Raw genomic sequence first — 26,781 nt, forward strand, 5'->3', positions numbered from 1 at the left:
CGTGCCTCATTTTGGTCCTCGGGGAGTTCCTGCCTAGTAAGGTAGGCGAGGAATGGTTTTGTCCACGGGGCGATGACGACCATTATTACGTGGGATGAGGGTGTTATTTCATTGGCAGAGCCGCCGATTGTGTCAGAATGTTCGATGTCGGGCAGTGCGGTTGGGTCCGGGCTGTTGTTGTGCGACTCCCCTTCCCATACTACGGATGGCTTGAACAGCCTTTCCAAGAAGATGTTGGGGGGGACTACATCGCGTTTTGCGCCGATGCGTGCCAGGACATCTGCCGCCTAATTATTTTCCCGGGCTATGTGGTGAAATTCAAGCCCTTCGAACCGAGCTGACATTTTTAGGACGGCGTTACGGTAAGCTTCCATCTTTGGATCTTTGGCGTCGAAGTCTCCATTTATTTGGGATATTGGGAGGTTCGAGTCCCCGCGCACCTCTAGGCGTTGAATGCCCATGGATACTGCCATCCGGAGACCATGTAAAAGGGCCTCATATTCGGCTGCATTGTTGGAGTCTGTGTACATAATCTGTAGTACGTATTGAACTGTGTCTCCTGTGGGGGACGTCAAAACGACACCATCCCCCAGTCCGGCCAACATCTTGGAGCCGTCGAAATGCATGATTCAATTTGAATATGTGCCGTACTCTTTAGGGAGTTCGGCCTCCGTCCATTCTGCGACGAAATCGGCCAAAACTTGTGACTTGATGGCTCGTCGTGGCTTATAAGTTATGTCGAACGGGAGGAGCTCGATGGCCCATTTCGCGATCCAGCCCGTTGCGTCACGGTTGTTAATAATGTCATTAAGTGGTACTTCCGAGGCGACTGTTATTGAACACTCTTGGAAGTAGTGTCGTAGCTTCCGGGATGCCATGAATATCGCGTACGCAATCTTTTGATAATGCGGGTACCGTGATTTGCAGGGAGTGAGGATAGTGGACACGTAATAGACAGGCCTTTGAAGGGGGAATTTGTGTCCGTCCGCTTCTCATTCGACGACGAGCACTGCGCTTACAACCTGATGTGTTGCTGCGATGTACAATAGCATTGGTTCGCTGGTGTTTGGCGCGACCAGGACTGGGTTTGTTGCCAGTATGGCGTTTATTTCGTCGAGTCCGGCCGTGGCTACGTCCGTCCATTTGAAGTGTTCGGTGCGCCGAAGGAGGCGGTAAAGGGGGAGGGCCTTTTCTCCCAGGCGGGAGATAAAGCGGCTTAGAGCCGCCACACATCCGGTTAACTTTTGTATTTGTTTGAGGTCCTTTGGGATATCCAATTGCGACAGAGCTCGGATCTTGGCTGGATTTGCTTCAATTCCTCTACTGGATACAATGAAGCCCAAGAGCTTTCCGGCTGGGACGCCGAAAACGCATTTTTCCGGGTTGAGCTTGATGTCGTATGTTCGGAGATTATCAAATGTGAGTCTCAAGTCGTCTACTAGAGATTCAACATGTCTTGTTTTGACGACCACATCATCTACGTATGCCTCCACTGTTTTACCAATCTGGCTTGCCAGACATGTCTGAATCATGCGCTGATATGTTGCGCCGGCGTTTTTGATCCCGAAGGGCATCGTGTTGAAGCAGAATGGCCTGTATGGTGTGATAAATGCCGTTGCGGCTTGGTCTGATTCTGCCATCTTGATTTCATGGTAGTCAGAATATGCGTCGAGGAAACACAACGAATCGTGTCCTGCGGTGGCATCGATAATTTGATCAATGCGGGGGAGAGGGAAGGGATCCTTTGGGCAAGCCTTGTTGAGGTCTTTAAAATCGACACACAGGCGCCAGGATTTGTCCTTCTTTGGTACCATCACCAGGTTTGCTAGCCAGTCCGGATGTTTTATATCTCTGATGAATCCGGCCTCCAATAGCTTTGCTAGCTCCTCTCCCATAGCCTGTCTCTTAGGTTCGGAAAAACGCCGAAGAGCCTGTTTGACAGGTTTGAATCCTGTTTGGATATTTAAGCTGTGCTCGGCCAGCCTGCGTGGGATTCCTGGCATGTCTGAAGGATGCCAGGCGAAAATGTCCCAGTTCTCCCGTAGGAACTCTCGCAATGCGGCGTCGACATCAGGGTTTAACTGTGCCCCGATGGAAGCTGTTTTGTTGGGGTCCGTTGGATGGACTTGGAATTTGACTATTTCGTCCGCTGGTTTAAAGGAGGTGGACTTGGATCTTTTGTCGAGTACCACGTCGTCCCTATTCACGGTAGAGCGCAACGCAGTCAGTTCCTCGGCTGCTAGGGCTTCGGATAGTGCCTCGAGGGCCAGTGCGGCTGTCTTGTTTTTGGCGCGGAGTGCTACATCCGGATCACTAGCGAGAGTGATGATCCCGTTAGGCCCGGGCATCTTGAGCTTCATGTACCCGTAATGGGGTATTGCTTGGAAGATTGTGAATGCTTCCCGCCCTAGCAAAGCGTGATAACCACTGCTGAATGGGGCCACGTGGAACGTGACTTCTTCGGACCTGTAATTGTCTGGCGTGCCGAACACCACATCTAGTGTGATTTTTCCTGTACAGCGCGCTTCCCGACTGGGGATTATTCCTCTAAAGGTTGTGCTGCTTCGCGTGATGCGGTTCCAGTCTATATCCATTTTTTGGAGGGTTTCCTCATAGATGAGGTTCAATCCGCTGCCGCCGTCCATGAGTATCTTGGTGAGACGAAAGCCGTCCACTATTGGACTGAGGACCAATGCGGCTGGTGCTCGGGCTGTTCGGAATTTAGGTTCATCACTGGCGTTGAAGGTAATGGCCGTGTCACTCCACGGGTTCACTGTTGCTACTTGGTAGACTTCGGCAAGGCTGCGGAGTGTCCTTTTTCGCATATTATTTGATGCGAAGGTCTCGAAGACTGTTAGTACCGTATTGGTGTCTCTGGGGTGGCTTTCTGTGATCTCCGGGATTAGGAGGTTCTCGCCGATCTTGGCCACCTGCCGGAGTATCCAACATGCTCTAAGGCTGTGAGTTGGTGTGGCGTCCTTTGTGCTATGAATTTTACAGGGTCCATTAAGCCATCCTTCCAGTATGGTTCCATGCCCTGTAGAGGGTTTTTGCTTTTTGGTGTTTGACCCGGGTGTCTGGCGATGATGCACCCTTTTGTTTCGGACTGGGCTTGCATTAAGGGCCGGATTGTCCCAAAATTTTGTTTCGGTTTTCCGGGCGCTTTCTATCGCACAGTACTTTCGTACTATGGATGCTAAGTCAACGAAGCATGTAATATCACGGCGACTTATGGCGTTGAGTATTCCCTTGTCCGTGCAATTATTGCAGAAGGATAGAATTGCGTCTTCCTTGCAACAACCCTTTATCCTGTGCATAACCAGGAGGAATCTGGCCCAGTAATGATGTACTATTTCGTTGGGCTCTTGCCTGATTTGGGATAGATCGCTAATGTTCGGATGGGTGGGTGCAATTAAATCCGAAGCCTTACCCCTTCTGAGGCTCACAGGCCGAGGAATTTTCGAACTCGAAAATTTGGATTCCTAGATGTCATCCAATGAATCCAGTCCGTTGCCTGATTCTAGGTTCAGGTCTTGAGTGATATCCTCCCCTCCACGGACATCCAGCTTGGAGGGATCGGGAATCCGGACGTAGCGAGTCCTTAGGATAGATGAAGGGTCGCCGCACTGTCCCTCTACCATGGCAACGTGGTGGGTGGCTTGGGGAGAGTTAATCTTTCTCAGATCGGTTTTAGGCCCAATCTGGTCGTAATCCGTAGCGACTCCCAGGGCGGCGAAGCGATCCAAGAGCTCGTTTATGGAGGAAAGCTCTATTGGATCTAACTGCTCGGCAAGTTCCGAGTTGACATGAAGATTGTTTTCGATGGCTCGAGAGGTCATCGTCGGCGTAGAAGCTGAACAGGTGGTCATAAGAAAACCACCTAGCCGGAGGGTTTGGCCGACATCCAAAGCTCCCTTAGCAACGGTGCCGTCTTTAAAGACGGGGCGAGGCATCCTTCCTGATGGCGACGACACAGAGGAACTCTCAATGAAAGCACCAATGTCGGTGTCAAAACCGGCGGATCTCGGGTAGGGGGTCCCGAACTGTGCGTCTAGGCCGGATGGTAACAGGAGGCAGCGGACACGAAGTTTTACCCAGGTTCGGGCCCTCTCGATGGAGGTAAAACCCTACGTCCTGCTTGATTAATATTGATGGTATGGGTATTACAAGAGTTGATCTACCACGAGATCAGAGAGGTTAACCCTAGAAGCTAGCCTATGGTATGATTGTTGATGTGTATGTTGTTCTACGGACTAAAACCCTCCCGTTTATATAGACACCGGATAGGGTTAGGGTTACATAGAGTCGGTTACAACGGTAGGAGATCGGAACATCCGTATCGCCAAGCTTGCCTTCCACGCCAAGGAAAGTCCCTTCCGGACACGGGACGGAGTCTTCAATCTTGTATCTTCATAGTCCAGGAGTCCGGCTGAAGGTATAGTTCGGCTATCCAAACACCCCCTAATCCAGGACTCCCTCAGTCCCAATATGAACCGGACTCACAAATCCATTTGAGTCTTTCTTGGTAGTAAGAATTGTCTTCCTTATATTCCAACTTGGTGAAATTGGGTTTAGAATTAATAGACTGTTTTCAGATAATGCTCTGGGTGTGAATGTAGCCACGTAAATGACGACGTAGCTGCGGGGTTGGTAGCTATCAGTGCAACCACCGCTCCATGTAGGATCAACATACTCTCTTTACCGTGAATTGCAATAGCCATGTGCCCTTGCAGGTCATAAATATCCTCTATACGGATTGTTTTGCACTCTATTTAGGAGAAAATTTTCATACACTCAAATTTCTGTTTACAATTCCTTTGTTTTTTCTATGGCATTACAATATTTGATCCAAATTCTTGTTGTTTTATAATCATGCAGGATCCAAGAGGACATGCCACCCTAATGATGTATTTTCTTCAATCCCCTAATTTTGGAAAACCTAGAAAGCCTTTTCTCTCCGATACACACGAGTGTGAGTATCATATATTAAAGAAGAGAGGGTGAAAAAAACCCCCACCACCGTACAGTTAAACATACATGCGTCTAAATGACGCTGCACGTCCACCTAATTTATAACTCCCGAGTCTTTTAGACCACTTTCAATGCAAAGGTGCTTAGATGAGGTGCTAAGTGCATTAAATAGCTTAACGACTCAATTTCTCAATGTACTTAAAAAACTCAATTTCTCAATGCATGGGTGCTTAATTTTTGTTGTTGTTAATCTCAATTTATTTAATGATTTACCACCTAAACTTTTTTCATGCATCGGCCAACTTCTTTCATTTAAGTGATCTGCCTAGGTTCACATGTTTGGCACTGGTTCTTCTTGGGGTCATCAAAGTGCTCTCTCTCTCTCTCCTTCTTAAGGCTAGCCATAGTGGGGGTAACTTAGGTAATAACTTAACACACCCAAAACAATTTTACTTATGTGGCAAGTATTTAATGAGAAAAGAGGTGTTTGTGTTAACATAATATGTTACCGTAACATAGTGCTTCCAGTGGCAAAATGAGTCTATGAGCTAATAAATGAAGCAATCTATGACACTATCACTATATTATTTTGCACTATGGAGGTAGTAATTTAGACTAATGTCATATGCATGACACTAGTATAAGTTACTTCCCACTATGACCAGCCTAATTGTTGTGTCATGTCATTTTTTTGCTTATGTGACATGCTTAGCACTTGTCCACGATGAAGCATTCAGAAGGGCCTTACATCCACCCACCTGATTAAACACCAGAAAGCTACCCATATCTCCTATAAAAAAACCTATGAATCGAAGAGGCCATATGGAGAAACAATTCTTTGTTTTTCGTGTGACGCAATCAGACGAACGAAATTCCATAGGATTCGAATGTGTATGACATTCAATTAATTTCAGAATTTCCGACGATGCACGTTTAGTAGGAGAAGATGTCCTCCTTGACTACGAGACGTCAATGGTGACTTCATCAATCTCAGTCCGTTGGAGGTGTCCACAGAGGTAGGATGCGCCGTGCGTTCATAGGGGTAAATATATATATATATATATATATATATGCGTATTTACGAGCAACTGTGTTAAAAAAAGAATGTGCGCGACATTTAATTTCCGTAGCAAGCCCGGTTTTGCAGCACCGAATCTGCACCTACCGGGAAAGTGCAGGCTAGTCACGGTGACATTATGAATTTGCTCGAATCTTGAGGAATGCATCTTGACCAAACAAGAAGGCTTAAGGTCATTCAAAAGAGGGAGAAAATTCAGAAATATCAGAAGAGCGTCGTGCGTGCCGCAGTGCAGTGTGGCGAGCCTGCGAGAGCCACTTAAATAGAGGGCAGCGGCTTGACCGCTTGAGGCGCGGCCACCTCGCCCTGCCTTCTCCCCCCTTCTCCACTCCCACTGCCAGCTCCGGCGGCCTTTCCCCGTCCGGATCCTAACCCTCATGGTACTTTGACAAAGCCCACCAGTGCTACCGTCCGGCGGAGTGTACATAACGGAAGCACGGAGCGGATCGAGAATGGAAGCCGAGGACTACGCGGCCGGGTGCTGCTTCTCTCTCATGTGCCAAGAGGACGGCGCCGACCTCGGCGACGGCCTCGCCGACGACGACGCCGGCAAGCTGCTGCTGGTGTACAGTGCCGGCGACGATAACGGCGGCGAGGAGGAAGACGAGGAGGGGTACTTGGACCACCTGGTGTCCAAGGAGAGCAGCTTCTGCTCCGTCGATCCGTCGCCTTCCATGGCGTCCGAGGACTGGTTCCAGTGCGCGCGGTGCGACACCGTCCGGTGGATCCTTGAGGTGAACCATCGATCCAACAGACGCGTCTATATATCTGCATCCGTTGGTTTTTTGATGGTGGAACAGAGCCCCTGACATCTCTCGCCGGCGCCATTGCAGACGCGCGGGCACTTCGGGTTCTCCCACCGCACGGCGTACGTGGCGATTGCCTACTTCGACCGCTTCTCCCTCCGGCGATGCGTCGACGTACGTCCACAATCGCCATCCATTGATCCCACTTAGCTTCCTCTGTTTCTTGAACCACACGGAGACCGGTCACTGATTCTTTGGTTCGTGTGCGTGCGTGCGTGCAGAGGTCGGTGATGCCGTGGGCGGCGCGGCTGTTGGCCATCGCGTGCGTGTCGCTGGCGGCGAAGATGGATGAGTGCCAGGCGCCGGCGCTGTCGGAGTTCCGCGCTGACGACGACTACGATTTCAGCTGCGACTCCATCCGCCGCATGGAGATGCTCGTGCTCTCCACGCTCGACTGGCGGATGGGCGCGGTCACGCCCTTCGACTACCTCCCCTGCCTCTCCTCCAGGCTCCGGCGATTCAACGGCGGCGGCCGCGGAGGTGGCGGCGGCCTCATCGCCGTCAAGGCCGCCGCCCTCATCTTCTCCGCCGCCGAAGGTTGGTTACTTGACAACCACATCGATCCATGGACCGTGCTCTGCTTGTATCAACTGACCGTGCTCTGTTCTTGCAGTGGCGAGCGTGCTCGACCACCGGCCGTCCACCGTGGCCGCCGTCGCCGTCTTGGCGGCCACCCACGGCACGCTCACGAGGGAGCCACTGGAATCCAAGATCAGCAGCCTCTCCCCGACCTGCCTCCTCGAGAAGGTGACTTGCTCGTCCTCGTCCACCATACTCAAAGCTCCTTCCAGTGGGTCGTCAAACCAGTTCGCCTGACGGCCGATGTTGTTGTGCGCAGGAGGATGTATATGCCTGCTACACCATGATGCTGCGCGATCCGTCGTCGCCGAGCAAGGCGGCCAAGAGATCGGCGTCCGACCGGGGCGACGCCGACAGTACATACGCGCGCCTGGACGCCGCCTCCTTCTCCGTCGCGGCGGCGATGAACAACAACAAGAGGGTGAGGCTGGAGCTGCCGGCCGTCCACCGGTGATCCAAGCCCGCGCTTGTTTTTCCCTAGGTGTCCAGCCGCGCGGCCGGAGCTTCATCCATTAGTTGGTCGTCGCAGCAGTTGCAACTCCGGCCGTTTTCACCCACGATTTCCTTCCCATTTCTCTAGATTTTTTTAGTTCTTTGATGATCGGCGCACCGCCAAACAACCGGTTATTGGCAGTGCGGCCGGATTGGATTGGTTTGATTCCCGCGTGCCATCGAGTGGAGACAAGAAGAAGGAAAAGAACAAAAAAATAATCAAGAAGGTGGCGAGCTCGATGATGCCCGAGCTTTCCTACGGAGAGGAGAGCGTAAAGCGGCGCAGGATCGGAGGGAAAGCTTGGCTGGCCGGCTGCAAAGTTGCACGTCGGATTCCACTCCACTTCCCGGGAGGCGGCAGCGGCGGCGGCGGCGGCAGCTGGCTGGTGTAGTGTAGGCGTAGAGAATAAATATCTCTGAATTCATATGGAGGATGTAGAACGGTGGTGGTGGGCGGTGCTGTTGTTGTTGCAAGTTGCAAGCAAAGCAAGTACCATGGTCCATTGCTCCTTGAAAATTCTGATTTGGTTCAAAGGCGGGCTAGGCCTTTTGCTTCCTTCCCCACCCCTGCTCAAAGTGGGCGCGCACACATGTACCAGTGGTGGTGGTGGTGGTGGTGGTGGAGGCTGCTCGCAGAGCAGCGCTGCACTTGCATGTGGTTTTTAGCGGTTCATTCGGCTACGTACTGCTTACTGAACTGGCTTTTGTAATCCCTGTTCGTTTTGGAAAGATGGCTGGTACGAGAATAATCCACGCATGCAATTCTTCGCCTCTCTCTTTGTTCGTATGTGCGTAGCTCTACATCTTGTATACCCTCCGTTTTTTAAGACAACAAGGATGTATCGACGACACGGAACCTGAAATTTCGAGCAGTTCAAAAATCACATTTCAAAGTTTTGAAAAAATATGGAAAAATACACATGCACGTAGCGATGGTGTCTACAAGTGTGTAAGTTTTCATTATGAAATGCGTTGTTATGTGATCTACACAAAAATAACAAAATCATGGACTTTTTAGTGAATGATACATGTGCTAAAATACATGATTTTTTTCTATAGCTCACATCATAATGTATTTCACCATGAAACTTTACACAGATGTGGAAAACATACCTAGAGGTGTAATATTTTCAGAATTTTTTAAATTACCAAGATTTGATTTTTGAAAATTTGAAATTCCAGGCTCCATGGAGCTCGAGCTCCATTAGCAATTTCCTTATATCAACATTTTATAACAATACGACGGATGAACCAATAGAGACGTCGAGGATGCACACGACCAAATTATTATTGAAAAAAAAACACAGTGACCAAGTTCCGTTGCTGCGGTGGGTATCACCATGGGGAAGCGGTCTTGAGCCCTCACATTTGGAGAAGAACCTTCACATGTCGTTGTTTTCGATTTCAATCACTGAAGGATAAATTAGAAACTCTCAACCTAGATAGAAGGTTCAAGTGTCGTATGGAGGTCGGCATTTCTTGGTTCAACCAAATAAAGACCACACATAGGGTTTTCACAACCCAAAGCTCAAGAACCCATAGCTTGGTATCATTATCAAAACTAAAGCCCCAACATTGCCATCCCTACATGCCAAGTGTTAGTGTCCTGAATTAGGAGGTGTTTGCCACATCGGTCCGCCAGCTATGGGCCGGGCCGAGGACCCACCGAAGACTGATGAATGAGCCATGTTGGCCCTGGCACTCGGTGTAATCAAGATGAAGATCTCTAGGAGGCTTGGCGTATACTTCAAGCATATTTTAATAGTTGGCATGTTTATCCCTCCATTGTAACCGGCATTGTAAACCCTAGGTACCCTTGGCGTCTATATAAGTCGTGGGTTTAGTCCATAGAGGCATACACATTCACCTTTGCAAGGTTTAGAGCTTACACAATACTCATATGATCTCGATGTAGATCAATTTGTACTCTCTGCCCCATCATCATCAAATTTTTTATTATTGCTCGCTAGTATATTATGCCATTGATATGAGTGAATATAATTAATAAGAGTTGTCATTTGCATGGTTAGTTATAATCTTTGGTGAATACCTGGGTATTATTTAAGCATATATATGGATACAGGAACAAAAGATTTCGTCAAAGTTTTTCTTTGTCACTTTAAGTTTGTCAACTGAATTGCTTAAGGACAAGCAATGAGTTAAACTTGGGGGAGTTGATACGTATCCATCGTATCTACTTTTCCAAACACTTTTGCTCTTGTTTTGAACTCTAATTGGCATGATTTCAATGAAACTAACCCGAACAGACGTTGTTTTCAGCAGAACTACCATGGTGTTGTTTTTGTGCAGAAATAGAAGTTCCCGGAATTGGACAAAACTTTTTGGAGATTCATTTTGGAACAAAATAAAATACTGGAGCAAACACCCACTGGTGGGGGGCCTGCTGCCCACTAGGCACCAGGGCGCGCCACTAATGTCTACTGCACAACCTTCTTCTTGTAGACTCGTGTTGGGCCTCCAAGCGGAGAGTTTTCTAGGACTAGCAATTTTCTCTCAAGTGGATGACCTAAAGTTTATCAATCCGTAGGAGGCGTATGATGAAGATGGTCTCTCTCAAACAACCCTGCAACCAAATAACAAAGAGTCTCTTGTGTCCCCAACACACCCAATACAATGGTAAATTGTATAGGTCCACTAGTTCGGCAAAGAGATAGTGATGATACAAATGTAATATGGATAGTAGATATAGGTTTTTGTAATATGAAAATATAAAAATAGCAAGGTAACTAGTGGCAAAAGTGAGCAAAAACGGTATTGCAATGCTTGGAAACAAGGCCTAGGGTTCATACTTTCACTAGTGCAAAGTCTCTCAACAATGATAACATAATTAAATTATATGGAAATCCCTCAACATGAGACAAAGAATCACTCCAAAGTTTCTATCGGAGAACGTGGGACGAAAACATGCATCAACCCCTATGCATAGATTACCCCAATGTCACCTCGAGGATCCGCGAGTTGAGTACCAAAACATACATCAAGTGAATCAATAGAACATCCCATTGTCAACACAGATATCCCATCGCAAGACATATATACATCAAGTGTTCTCAAATCCAATACTCAATCCAACATAACGAAACCTCAGAGAGCAAGACTCAATTCATCACAAGAAGGTAGAGGGGGAGAAACACCATATGATTCAACTATAGTAACAAAGCTCACGGTACATCAAGATCGTGCCAAATCAAGAACACGAGAGAGAGAGAGAGAGATCAAGCACATAGCTACTGGTACATACCCTCAGCCCCGAGGGTGAACTACTCCCTCCTCGTCATGGAGACCGCCGGGATGATGAAGATGGCCTCCGGTGATGATTTCCCGCTCCGGCACGGTGTCGGAACGGGCTCCCGATTGGTTTTTCTTGTCTACATAGGCTTGCGGCAGCGGAACTTCCGATCTAGGTTTCTTTCCAGAGGTTTCTATATTTATAAGAATTTGTGGCGTCGGAAACAAGTCAGCAGGGTGCCCAAGGGGCCCACAATCCCTCAAGGCACGCTCTGGGTGTAGGGCGCACCCCTTACTTGTGGACTCCTCGGGACTCTTCCGGTCCAGCTCCGGTACTTCAGGGGTCTGTTTTGGTCCATAAAAACACCATAAATTTTCAGCCCATTCTGAGAACTTTTATTTCTGCACAAAAAATGACACCACGGTAGTTTTGCTGAAAACAGCGTCAGTCCGGGTTAGTTCTAATAAAATCATAGCAAAACCATATAAAATTGTGGCAAACATGGCATGAATACTTCATAAATTATAGATACTTTGGAGACGTATCAGCATAAGCAAGCTTAATTCCCGCTCGTCCTTGAGTAGGTAAATGATAAAAGAAAGAATTTATGAAGTGTGGATGCTACCTAGCATATTTATCAATGTAATCTTCTTTATTGTGGCATGAATGTTCAGATCCATGAGATTCAAAACAGAAGTTTAATATTGACATAAAAACAATAATACTTCAAGCATACTAATAAAGCAATCATGTCTTCTCAAAGTATCATGGCCAAAGAAAGTTATCCCTACAAACTCATATAGTCTAGCTCTGCTCTATCTTCATCACACAAAGTATTTCATCATGCACAACCCCGAAGACAAGCTAACCAATTGTTTCATACTTTTAATGTTCTCAAGATTTTTCAATTTTCACGCAATACATGAGCGTGAGCCATGGATATAGCACTATAGGTGGAATAGAGTATGATAGAGGTTGTGAGGAGAAGACTAAAAGGAGAAAGTCTCACATCAGCTAGGAAAATTAATGGGCCATGGAGATGCCCATCAATTGATATCGATGCAAGTGAGTAGGGATTGCCATGCAATAGATGCACTAGAGCTATAAGTTTATGAAATCTCAAAAAGAAACTAAGTGGGTGTGCATCCAATTGCTTGCTCACGAAGACCTAGGGCAATTTGAGGAAGCCCATCATTGGAATATACAAGCCAAGTTCTATAATGAAAAATTCCCACTAGTATATGAAAGTGATAAATAAGGAGACTCTCTATCATGAAGAACATGGTGCTACGATGAAGCACAAGTGTGGTAAAAGGATATTAACATTGTCCCTTCTTTCTTTTTCTCTCATTTTTTGGTGGGCTTCTTTGGCCTCTTTTATTTTTTGTGGGCTTCTTTGACCTCTTTTATTTTTTATAAAGTCCGGAGACTCATCCCAACTTGTGAGGGAATCATAGCTTCCATCATCCTTTCCTCACATGGGACAATGCTCTAATAATGATGGTCATCACACTTTTATTTACTTACAACTCAAGAATTACAACTCGATACTAGAACAAAATATGATTCTATATGAATGCCTCTGGCGGTGTACCTGGAGTGCAATGATCAAGTGTGACATGTATAAAAAAATATGAGCGGTGGCCAAGCCACAAATACTATGTCGACTATATGATCATGCAAAGCAATATGATAATGATGGTATGTGTCATAACAAAATGGAACGATGGAAGTTGCATGGCAATATATCTCGGAATGGCTATGGAAATGCCATAATAGGTAGGTATGGTGGCTGTTTTGAGGAAGGGTATATGGTGGGTTTAATGCACCTGCGAAAGTTGTGCGATACTAGAGGCTAGCAATGGCGGAAGGGTGAGAGGGCGTATAATCCATGGACTCAACATTAGTCATAAAGAACTCACATAATTATTGCAAAAATTTATTAGCCATTGAAACAAAGTACTACACGCATGCTCCTAGGGGGTAGATTGGTAGGAAAAGACCATCGCTCGTCCCCGACCGCCACTCATAAGGAAGACAATCAAAAAATAAATCATGCTCCGACTTCATCACATAACGGTTCACCATACGTGCATGCTTCGGGAATCACAAACCTTAACACACGTATTTTTACCAATCCACAATTACTCACTAGCATGACTCTAATATCACCATCTTTATATCTCAAAAAAATGCAAGGAATCAAACTTCTCATATTATTCAATGCTCTTAAATGAAAGTTTTTATTATATCCCTCTTGAATACCCATCATATTGAGACAAATTTTATAACACATGCATGTTACCATTACTATTTATAAGACTCTCAAAAATATATAAGTGAAGCATGAGAGTAAATGACAAACTACTCCAAAAAGATATGAGTGAAGATCAATGAGTAGTCAAATAATTATGTAGCTATGTGAGGACTCTCTCTCATTTAAAATTTTAGATCTTAATATTTTATTCAAACAGCAAGCAAAATAAAATAAAATGACATTCTAAGGATAGCACATATCATGTGAAGAAGCAAAAACTTAGGCTCAACCAAAACTGACCGACATTGTTGAAGAAGAAAGGCGGGATGCCAACCAGGGCATCCCCAAGCTTACATGCTTGAGACTTCTTGAAATATTATTTTGGGATGCCTTGGGCATCCCCAAGCTTGAGCTCTCGTGTCTCCTTAATTCCTTTTATATCACGGTTACCCTACTTCATCCACACAAAACTCAACAAGAACTCGTGAGATAAGTTAGTATAAATCAATGCAAAACCTTATCATTCTCTACTGTAGAAAATCACTAAAATTATAATTTGACATTGCATACAAAATGCCTCTGCATATATAATACTCCTATCCTCAAATATAATCATTGAACGAGCAAACATAAGCAAACAATGCAAACATAACAGCAATCTGTCTAAACAGAACAGTCTGTAAAGTATGCAAGAGGAATCATACTTCCCTAACTCCAAAAATTCTGAAAAATTACCCCACTGTACACAATTTGTTGTTACTCATTGTGTAAAAATTTCAAGATTTTATCATGTTCTGAGTATTCACGAATATTCAGACAATGATAGAAATCTTTCTGTTTTCAAAACAACAACATATAATAAGCATGGTAAAGGCTATACTTGACCTTTTTATTGAACTAAAAGATGAAAAACATTACTCTAAATAATAGTAAGAAAATACTAATAAAATAAAATGACGCACCAAGCAAAACTCATATCATGTGACGAATAAAAATATAGCTCCAAGTGAGGTTACCGATAATGTTGGAGATGAAAGAGGGGATACCTTCCTGGGCATCCCCAAGCTTAGTTGCTTGGGTATTCATTGAATTATCTTGGGGTGCCTTGGGCATCCCCAAGATTAGGGTATTCACACTCCTTATTCTCCTTGTATCCGTATCTCACCCAAAACTTGAAAACTTCAATCACACAAAACTCAACAGAAAACGCGTAAGCTCCGTTAGTATAATAAAGTAAATCACCACTTTGGTACTGTTGTGAACTCATTCTAAATTTACATTGGTGTTATATCTAATGTATTCCAACTTCTCCATGGTTCATACACTCCGATAATACCCATAGATTCATCAAAATAAGCAAACAATACAACGAAAATAGAATATGTCAAAAACAGAACTGTTTGTAGCAATCTGGAAACTTCGTATACTTCTGTAACTCCAAACATTCTGAAAAATTAGGAAAACATAGGCAATTTGCATATCAATCATGTGTAATTCAGAATTTTATCACGCTCTAGTGAATTTAAATAATTCTGTTACTGGAAGCAAATGTTTCTGTTTTTGCACAATATCAAGTCAACTATCACCCTCACTACCCAAAGGCTTTACTTGGCACTTTATTGAAACAAAAGCTATAAAAATGATTACACCAGTATCTTAATCATGTGTACTCACAAAAACAGTAGGGGTAAATGTTGGGTTGTCCCCCAACAAGCGCTTTTCTTTAATGCCTTTCTAGCTAGGCATGATGATTTCAATGATGCTCACATAAAAGATAAGAATTGAAACACAAAGAGAGCATCATGAAGCATATGACTAGCACATTTAAGCCTAACCCACTTCCTATGCATAGGGATTTTGTGAGAAAACAAATTATGGGAACAAGAATCAACTAGCATAGGAAGGCAAAACAAGCAAAACTTCAAGATTTTCATCACATAGAGAGGAAACTCAATATTATTGCAATATATAAAAGCGTATGTTCCTCTATCATAATAATTTTCAGTGGCATCATGAATGAATTCAACAATATAACCATCACATAAAGCATTATTTTTATGATGCACAAGTATAGAAATTTTACTACTCTCCACATAAGCAAAATTCTTCTCATTCGGAATAGTGGGAGTATCATAAGAAACTCGAATACTATAAATTGTTTCCACATTAAAAGAGTAATGTTCAGAAAAAAGGTAATCATAATTATGACAAGTTTTATAAATATAATCATCACTACTTTTTATAACATAAGTGTCATCACAATAATCATCATAAGTAGCAACTTTGTTCTCATCAAAATCAATTGAAACCTCTTCCAAGATAGTGGACTCATTACTAAATAAAGTCATGACCTCTCCAAATCCACTTTTACCATTATAATAAAATTCAAACCCCTCAAAATAGTGGGATAATTATTATCTAAAGTTTACACTCTTCCAAACTCACTTTCATAAATATTGCAATCATCATAAATAGGAGGCATGCTATCATCATAATAAATTTGCACATCAAAACTTGGGGTACTAAAAATATAATCTTCGTCAAGCATAGCATCCACAAGCTTGGGACAAACATTAATTGCAGAAAATAAATTCTCAAACATGTCATTGTCATCAAACATAGCATCCCCAAGCTTGTGGCTTTGCATATCATAAGCATATTCACTCTCAGCATTAATAGTATGAATAGCACCAATAGTATAGCAATTATTATCATCACAATTTTCTAAGTTGGTGCCAAAAGATTTTCAAGATTATTAGAGGTATCATTATTTTCCCAATTATAATCATCACAATGAGTAATAGGCATAACAAAATCATCCTCAATAGTTTCTTCGAACATTGTACCATAAGACAAAGAATCAATATCATCATCAAGTATATCATCTTCCACATTTATTTTTGGTTCATTCTCATGAAGAATAACAATAGTGGGAGCAACATCATTTGGGAGTGATACCTTTTTACCTTTGCTTCTCCGTCTTTTCTTTTTCTTGTCCACATCATGTGTGGGTTTAAACAACTTTTTGGAGCTCCTTATTGATGAGATTGGTTGCATAGGGAGCTCATTCTCGTAACATGTTTCACATCATTAGTACTTTTATATTCTATTGTTTTTCCCATCTTTCTATAGTTGGCAATATAAGCATTTTCCTTGCAATTTACCATGCAAAACACATATATTTCTTTAAGAGTAGTTTCAACATGGTCGGTGAATATGGATGCTTCAAACCAACTATTTTTATGTGACAATTATTCACACCCCCAAAATAAACAAATTTCATTATAAAGTTCAAGGGTGATAAATTTATTGCTGTTTTTAGCCACGATTCGATCATGAAAAAGTGTGCATTGGAAATTAAGATGACCAACTCTATTACAAAGTTCACAAGTAATGGGATGAAGAGAGCATAATTTTGTAGCAAATTTATCTATCACCTTAAGCCACCGATTGGTTTCATCATGTTTATGCTTCTTACAAAATCTATCATCCCTATAAGGCATGTCTTCACAAACTCTATTCACTCCACAAAAATTGACATTCTTATAAGAAACTTCTTTATCATGACTGGTGCAATCATCATTAGTATCATGAATATTCACAGCAAGCACACTAACAACATTGCAATCATGTTTATCATTCAAAGATTTAGAGCCAAACATTTTATTGACTTCTTCTTCTAACACTTGAGCACAATTTTCCTTTCCATCATTTTCACGAAAGACATTAAAAAGATGAAGCATATCAGGCAACCTCAATTCCATTTTTTGTAGTTTTTTTTATTAACTAAACTAGTGATAAAACAAGAAACTAAAAGATTCAATTGCAAGATCTAAAGATATACCTTCAAGCACTCACCTCCCCGGCAACGGCGCCAGAAAAGAGCTTGATGTCTACCGTCTACTACACAACCTTCTTTTTGTAGACTCGTGTTAGCCCTCCAAGCGCGGAGTTTTGTAGGACAGTAGCAATTTTCCCTCAAGTGGATGACCTAAGGTTTCTCAATCCATGGGAGGCATAGGATGAAGATGGTATCTCTCAAACAACCCCGCAACCAAATAGCAAAGAGTCTCATGTGTCCCCAACACACCCAATACAATGGAAAATTGTATAGGTGCACTAGTTCGGCGAAGAGATGGTGATACAAGTGTAATATGGATGGTAGATATAAGTTTTTGTAATCTGAAAATATAAAAATAGCAAGGTAACTAGTAGAAAAAGTGAGGAAAAACGATATTTTAATGCTTGAAAACAAGGCTTGGGGTTCATACTTTCACTAGTGCAAAGTCTCAACAATGATAACATAATTAAATCATCTGGCAATCCCTCAATGTGCCACAAAGAATCACTCCAAAGTTTCTATCGAAGAACGTAGGACGAAAGCGTGCATGAGCCCCTATGCATAGATTACCCCAATGTCACCTCAGGAATTCGCGAGTTGACCGCCAAAACATACATCAAGTGAATCAATAGAACATCCCATTGCCACCACAGATAACCATCACAAGACATACATGAAGTGTTCTCAAATCCAATACTCAATCCAACATAATGAAACCTCAAAGAGCAAGACTCAATTCATCACAAGAAGGTAGAGGGGGAGAAACACCATATGATTCGACTATAGTAACAAAGCTCGCGGTACATCAAGATCATGCCAAATCAAGAACACGAGAGAGAGAGAGAGATCAAGAACATAGCTACTGGTAGATACCCTCAGCCCCGAGGGTGAACTACTCCCTCCTCGTCATGGAGACCGCCAGGATGATGAATACGGCCTCCGGTGATGATTTCCCCCTTCGGCAGGGTGCCGGAACGGGCTCCCGATTGGTTTTTCATGTCTACAGAGGCTTGCAGCGGCGGAACTTCCGATCTAGGGTTCTTTCGGAGGTTTCTATATTTATAAGAATTTTTGGCGTTGGAAACAAGTCAGAAGGGTGCCCGAGGGGCCCACAAGCCCTTAGGGCGCGCCCCTGGCTTGTGGACTCGTCGGGACTCTTCTGGTCTAGCTCCGGTGCTTCGGGGGTCTCTTTTGGTCCATAAAAAATCACCGTAAATTTTTAGCCCACTCTGAGAACTTATATTTCTGCACAAAAAAACGACACCACGGTAGTTCTGCTGAAAACAGCATCAGTCCGGGTTAGTTCTAAGAAAATCATACCAAAACCATATAAAATTATTGCAAACATGGCATGATTACTCCGTAAATTATAGATACATTGGAGACGTATCAGCCACCCCCTCTAGCGCACCCTGGTGGGTAGTGGGCCCCACGAGGCTCCCCTGACCCTAATCTGGATACTATAAATTCCTATTTCCCGAGAAAAAAATAGGAGAGGAAGTTTCATCGTGTTTTATGATACGAAGCCGCCGCCACCTCCTGTTCTTCATCGGGAGGCCAGATCTGTAGTCCGTTCGGGGCTCCAGAGAGGGGGATCTTCCGTCTTCGTCATCATGAACCATCATCCATCACCAATTTCATGATTCTCACCGCTGGGAATTAGTAATTTCTTCGTAGGCTTGCTAGACAGTAATGGGTTGGATGATATTCATCATGTAATCGAGTTAGTTTTGTTAGGGCTTGATCCCTAGTATCCACTATTTCTGAGATTCATGTTGCTATGACTTTTCTATGCTTAATGCTTGTCACTAGGGCCAGAGTGCCATGATTTCAGATCTGAACTGTTTATGTTTTCATCAATATATTTGTGTTCTTGATCCTACCATGCAAGTTGTATGCACCTATTATGTGTTATGGTCCTCATACCCCAAGGTGACAATAATTGGGATTCTTTTTGATGATTATCGTAATTTGAGGAGTTCATGTATTCACGATGTGTGAATGCTTTGTTCTGGTTCTCTACTAAAAGGAGACCTTAATATCCCTTAGTTTCCTTATGGACCCCTGATACGTCTCCAATGTATATATAATTTTTTTATTGTTCCATGCTATTATATTATCTGTTTTGGATGTTTTATATGCATCACTGGTGCGCGTCGGTCCTAAACAAATGGTTTTTTACCCCTTTCCGCGACGGCTTTTGGAACCGTCGCAAAGTGAGTGTGTGCGATAGGGTCTCCTTCCCACACAACCCAGAAATCATCGGGCATAGGCCCTCCTGGGACCCAGGCTGGGGCCGCATGTGATCGGGCGAGGCATCGAAACCTAATCATTTCCGTAGGTATGTACATCCCACACGGTAATCCGAGAAAATCATTTCTGTAGGTATCTACATCCCACACAGTGAATTCCAGAAAAACATTTCCACACGGTGAATCACACACAGTCAATCCAAGCAATGCGTTTCCGTTCTTATGTACATCTCACACAGTCAATCCAGGGTAAACGTTTCCGTTCGGACGTACATCCCACACAGTTTTATGTGTAGGCTTGTGTGTGAAAGGTGTAACTATCACACATGGTCTTCCTTGGTTAACTATTTGCTTTTATCAACTATATCACACACGATTTGATGAAGAAAACTATGTGGCATTGGGCTATCCATCGTAAGCGCTTTTACTGCTAGAACCGTTTGCAAAGATCCATGACACATTTAGCAGGTTTATTAGTTTACAATTAATAATTCCAGTATTACGCAGATTCACATTTCATATCGAACAGCTGTTTGCCAATTTCATATCAGGCACATAAATATATTATAACATCACAGTACGGTAGCTACATGAAAACAACACAGTACAACATATAGCTAGTTCAACTTCATAAGAACAATATATTCATTTCCCTAATCGAGATCATCCAGGCTCGTCTTATCCACCTCTGCTTTCAGTTCAGTAAGAACCCGTTTTGCACGGGCCAACTGGGAAAGTGCCTCCTCCTTCGCCAACACCATCTTAGCAAAGTCTGATATAAAAAATCTGAGCTCATTCTCCACCTTCAACTTTTTATCCCGTATCTTGAAATATGCTTCAACGTTGACAAGACTTTATCTAAGCCTACGCGTGTTCTCTTCCTCATACATGCTCCAGAGCTTCGTTAGGCACATCTTCAAAGACTGTGGCCACTCTTGATCACCCCACTCCAAGTAAGAATACTTCCGTTCATCCTATAATATTTAAAACTAGATCAGCAACAATTGTATGGGAAATGGGTTTATAGCAACATAGAAAATCACCAATGCTTATTTTGAAAAACTGAAGAAACATGTTAATTATGACATATCTTCTCAAAAAGAACAATGTGCAAATGAAATAAATGGTACTAAGACAACGACCAAATTCTGGAACATCAGAAGCTATAATTAACTACAACGACGCTACAAGTTCTTACTCATGTACAATAAATAACAAATTGAACATTTTATGAGGAAGGTAAAAATAATTGCAACAGCATAGCGACAGTGTTTGGATGACAGCAAATTGATACTAACAGGTGTGTACATGCACAAATTTAGTAACATAGAACTAATAGCACTAAGGCCGTCCACTATGTATGCCAAAACTGGGGTAAAGACAACTTCCTACATCTCGCACCGGTGCCCTGCACTGGCGAGCCGATGCAGCGGAAAAAAATCAGGGATCTGGACTCCGGAGCACGTAGTTGCTCCGATGCCCAGTTCCTTCGTGCCATAAAGATTTAGTATTTTACTGATTGGTTGCTCAGATGTGTGGACCAAAGTTGGCTGCACAAACTGCTGAAGCGGTGCCAAATAATTTTCAAATGGCACCGCTGATGAGATGGCAACAATTTAAGATACTAGGTACAAACTATGACACTGTCTTAGGATGCGTTTGGTTGAAGGTGTGGTATGAATGGATTGGTACCGTGACAGTGTCTGAATCACATCTAACAAATGATTTGTAACAACGAAAGAGGGTCTAACCTTCTCTGCACATGCCAGAAACTTCCTCCCACTGTCCACAAAATCAAACGCAACTAGCTTCATTCATGGAGATTGATGGTGACAACGAGCAGATAGATCTTCAGCCACCCCGTTCCATTCGTTGCCACTAATGGTCTTAGGGAGCTACAAGAGGAAGAAATGACTCAAATCGACCTTTGGGTAAAAATCCTTCATTCCAAGTCATAGCCCAAGAGAGAGAGAAGAGAGGCATAACCGGGTGGTGAAGGAGTAGTCGCTGGAGGAGGAACCGCCGAAGATGTCTTTGAAGAATACCATTGAGGGAGTCCTGGACTAAGGGGTGCTCGGGCGTCTGGCCTGTTGGACATGGGCCGGACTATTGGGCCATGAAGATACAAAATGGAAGACTTTCTCCCATCTCCGGACAGGACTCTTCCTTGCGTGGACGGCAAGCTAGGCGGCCGGATATACTGTTTCCTTTCTATGTAACCGACTTTGTATAACCCTAGTCCCCTCCGGTGTCTATATAAACTGGAGGGTTTAGTCTGTAAGGACAATCATAATCAGATAGGCTAGAATTCTAGGGTTTTATCCATTACGATCTCGTGGTAGGTCAACTCTTGTAACCCCCATACTCATCAATATTAATCAAGCAGGACGTAGGGTTTTACCTCCATCGAGAGGGCCCGAACTTGGGTAAACATTGTGTTCCATGTCTCCTGTTACCATCAACCTCAGACGCACAGTTCGGGACCCCCTACCCGAGATTCGCCGATTTTGACACCGACATTGGTGCTTTCATTGAGAGTTCCACTGTGTCATCGCCAAGAGGTTCAATGACCCCGTCAATCATCAACAACAACATTGTCCAGGGAGAAACCTTCCCTCCCGGACAGATCTTCGTGTTCGGCGGCTTCACTCTGCGGGCCAACTTGCTTGGCCATCTAGAGCAGATCGATAGCTACGACCCTGGCCATCAGGTCAGATTTGGAAACTTGAACTACGTCGTGGACATCCGCGGAGACTTGATCTTCGACGGATTCGAGAGACCGCGGCAATAGCCGCTCCTTGTCACCACGATCAACATGGCCTAAATCTGTCATCGAACTACACCCAGGAGATAGAACCTACAACTGCTTCGGCTCTAGATCCGGAGCAGGTCACGCCATCCGGGGACAGGAGGCTCAACCCCGCCACGGAGGCCGCAGACTCAGCGGCGTTGGAGCCGCACACAGACCCAACCTCAAGTATGATCTGTATTGCGAGAACCTCGGACACGTTTCCGTCTATAGGTTCCGAAGCATGTGCGTCCGTGCACGATGAGCTTGATCGGGTGTCGATCATTGAATTTAGCTCCGCGGATGTCTTCCGACACTCGCCCTTAGGCGATGTGCTAAACTCATTGAAAACACTCTCCTTAGCGGTGGACTCACGGCCGAATTATATCCAGTTCGAACTAGAGGCTGATGATGAATTTTGCTTCCCACCCCCGCCCACTTAATAGCCACAGTCGAAGACTTAACTGACACGCTCGATTACGACACCGACGACATCGACGGTATGGACGACGATGCCGGAGAAGAAGGCCCAAAACATGCCGTTTACCGGACGCTGGACGGCCACTTCCTCGTATGGCGTATACATGGTGAATGCACCAAAAGAGAATAGCGGCAATGACAAGGAAGATCCAGTTGAGGATAAACCTCCTGAGATACAAACAAAGCGCCGACGTCAGCGGCACCGCTCTAAGTCACGCAGCAGCAAAGACAACAACACCGGCACAGGAGAAGATAACACTCCGGACGGTGCCGAAGACAATGAAGACCCCGTTGAGGCACTGCCGAACAAAATGAACGGGAAGACGGGCAAGTTAGCCCTGGTGAACAGGCCACACACGAAGTCTCGGAGGACAATAATTATCTTCCACTCTCCGAGGATGAGGCAAGCCTCGGCACTGAGAATTTTATTGTGCCCGAGGAACCTCTCGAGCAGGAGCGCTTCAAGCACCAGCTAATAGCCACTGCAAGGAGCCTGAAAAAGAAGCAGCAATAGCTTCAAGCTGATCAAGACCTGCTCAATGACAGATGGACTAACGTCCTGGAAGCCGAGGAATACGGCCTCAAGCGACCATTCAAAAGTTACCCGAAGCACAAATTATTACCTCAATTCGATGATGTGGTATTGGAGCCCATGCCATCAGCGCACAATGCGGCTGACCGACCACTACGTGGTCGGGACAAAGCGGCAACCCAAGCCGAACACCAGCCTGTGCCACCTCGCCATAAAGACAAAACTGCGCAGAGATACACATATGATCTCCGGCAGGGCCTGAAGAATAAAGCAGGTCCGGCCAGATCGATCTATGTATCACGGGGGCATGCCTCGACGCGCGACGACGGCTATCGAGCCAAACATGGCAAGTATAGTTACGTCCGGACCAGAAATCGCAGACGGACTCCATCTGAGCTACATCGCGATGTGGCTCGATACAGACGCGCCGCTCACCCACTTTGCTTCACTGACGAAGTAATGGACCACGAATTCCCAGAGGGGTTTAAACCCATAAACATCGAATCATACGATGGAACAACAGATCCCGCGGTATGGATTGAGGACTTTTTTCTCCATATCCACATGGCTCGCGGCGATGATCTCCACGCCATTAAATATCTACCACTAAAACTAAAGGGACCAGCTCGGCACTGGTTAAACAGCCTGCTGGAGAACTTCGTTGGCAGCTGGGAAGACCTGGAAGACGCCTTTCGCGATAAACTTCCAAGGTACATATGTCCGGCCACCAGATGTCGATGACTTAAGTCACATCATCCAGCAATCCGGACGCCGAAGCCCTTGCGGCCTTCAAACACAGCGTCCGGTATGAATGGCTCGCTCGCCACCTCGGTCAAGAAAAACCAAAATCCATGACAGCCCTTACCGCTCTAATGACCCGCTTTTGCGCGGAAGAGAAGACAGCTGACTCACTCGTAGGAGCAACGGTGCCAGCGACCCGGGAACTTCCGATGTCCGAGATGGCAACGGAAAGCCACGACACAATAAAAACACAAGCGTCGTAATAATGACAAAATAATGCAAGACACAGCAGTTAACACCGGATTCAGCGGCTCTAAGCCCGGTCAGCGGAAAAAGCCATCCAAGGCAAATAGAGACGGACCATCCAACCTCGATAAGATATTGGACCGGCCCAACTAGATTTATGCCACCCCCGATAAACTAGCTACGCATACTAACAAAAGATGCTGGGTCTTCAAACAAGCCAGCAAGCTAAAAGCCGAACACAAGGGGAAGGGACCGTCCAGTGACAGCGGTGACGAAGAGACTCGCCACCCGAACACCGGGGCTCAAAAGCAATTCCCCCGAAGTGAAAACCGTAAATATGGTATATGCGATGCACACCCCTACAGGGGAGCACACGCGCGCACTACGGGACATATACGCCATAGAGCGGGTTCCCCCAAAAATTAGACATACCCGTCCCGAAGGATCGGCAGCTGATCATCGATCCAGTTGTCGATGGGTTCCATCTCACGGAAGTCCTTATGGACGGCGGTAGTAGCCTTAATCTATTGTACCAAGACACTGTCAACAAAATGGGCATTGATCCTTCTAGAATCAAACCCACCACAACAATCCTCAAGGGAGCAGTACCCGGCGTAGAAGCTCACTGCACGGGCTCCGTCACACTGGAAGTCGTTTTCGGTTCGCCAAACAACTTCCGAAGCAAGGGCTTGACCTTTGATATTGCCCTGTTCCACAGCGACTACCACACACTAATGGGGCATACCACTTTTGCTCAATTTAATGCGGTCATACTCTACGCCCTCGCAAAACTTAAAATGCCCGCCCCGCGCGACATCATAACAATAAACGAAAATACGGGACACTCCTGCCGTACAGGGGATTGCACTATGGCCATTACATCCGAAGCACAAAGCGGCCTCGTCAAAGCCGCACAATTCATCAGCCATTAAGCCGCCGGTTCCCATTAAATGGAATCAATCTGTCTCGGAGTAGAATTAGCAGTCCAGCCTCCGTCATTCGCCTCACAATCACGGGAAGTTTATACCGCGCATGCGCAATTATGCACTTAAGATACCCTGGCCATCGGCGGAGGCACAATACGGGCAAGCCTACAAGCACTCCCATTTCCTCCTTTTCATCTCTAACTATTCCTTTTTATCTTATCACATGTGACGCAAAATATCGGTCATCTCACAGACTCTTTCGGAGTTCGGCTTCATACACTTACCCCAAGGTTGTTCCTGTTAAAGGCATTCTTTCACCGAGGCAAGGCAGCGCAGACGTGCGGCAGGAGGTCCAAGTAATTTTGTAGTGTTTTGATCCTGTAGAAATGCCTTCTCCCTCAGCCTTCGACCACCGGCATGACAAATGGCCTGGGTCATGGCATTATTATTTGTAAAATGGCAATTGACATATCAATCCGATCCCTGTGAACATAATCCATGTCCAGCATTCGTTTTTTCCAAAAAACAGAAGTTGAATTTCTCCGGTTGTTTCACACTCGCACCTCAGCACGGGTTGCCAGGGGCTCGATATGGGAACAATTGAATTGCCGACAAGTCCGAACAGCTTTATAGCACACTTCGGCGTCGCGAGTTTGGCCTTATATGCATTAGCTCCGAATCATGTCTTTGGTCAATAGTTGGGTTGCTCGGCTCCTGTGCTTACTACCTTACGTTCCGCTATATCAGCTAGGGTAGTAAAGGCAGAACTACTGCGATTGTGTCCCGGTTTATCCGGATGAGCACCATAGTAGAGAAAGCCGAAAACTGATTGTCATGATGTGGCGAGAGCTGGTCAACCACTCGATGAATTATTAGAATCTTTCGCGATTCCTCCCGTATTGCACGAAGGACCGTTCTTCTGGTCACTCGTGTAACGCACCGTATTCGGATAACTGCGTACATACCAGGGGCTATATCGTAGACCCACTGTCAAACTCTGATGGCTAAGTGAAAATGCTAAAGCCCTATAGTTCGATTGCCTAGTTCGCCGCATTGACACCTCCTTCACGGACCAAGACGTTGGATCAAGAGTGATCAAATGCTTTTCCGAACACCCTTGTATTTTATGTGAGGGGGTTGAAGCCGACGACTGGAAAACTTTTAGATTATACAAAAACGACCGCACAGGAGGAGCCACAACTTCTAGGTATAATCTTAAAATATAATAAATTTGTTTTTACAACCTCAATACATTTCACTCGAACATCATCTATTTCGAGCACTGACCCTCTATTAAGCAGGTGCTACCTCTTGAGCATGCGTTGGTTTTCCCTTGAAGAGGAAAAGGTGATGCAGCAAAGCAGCGTAAGTATTTCCCTCAGTTTTTGAGAACTAAGGTATCAATCAAGTAGGAGACCACGCGCGAGTCACCTCATACCTACACAAACAAATAAGAACCCCGCAACCAATGTGATAAACGGGTTGTCAATCCCTTCTCGGCCACTTGCAAGAGTGAGATCTGATAGAGATAATAATAATAAG

The 26,781-nt window shown here is 44.9% G+C and overlaps 1 protein-coding gene across 1 annotated transcript; it reads left to right on the plus strand.

The window, feature by feature from the left end:
- The first annotated feature begins 6,316 nt into the window (after positions 1–6,316).
- Positions 6,317–8,697, plus strand: LOC125553545 (cyclin-D5-1-like). Its single transcript, XM_048717314.1, has 5 exons — positions 6,317–6,783; positions 6,883–6,969; positions 7,077–7,392; positions 7,469–7,602; positions 7,694–8,697. Exons 1-5 carry the CDS (start codon positions 6,502–6,504, stop codon positions 7,886–7,888), a joined length of 1,014 nt encoding a protein of 337 aa, XP_048573271.1. The 5' UTR covers positions 6,317–6,501; the 3' UTR covers positions 7,889–8,697.
- The last annotated feature ends 18,084 nt before the right edge of the window (positions 8,698–26,781 follow it).

This window comes from Triticum urartu, chromosome 4 (genome assembly GCF_003073215.2).
Source record: "Triticum urartu cultivar G1812 chromosome 4, Tu2.1, whole genome shotgun sequence".
Taxonomy (NCBI): Eukaryota; Viridiplantae; Streptophyta; class Magnoliopsida; order Poales; family Poaceae; genus Triticum; species Triticum urartu.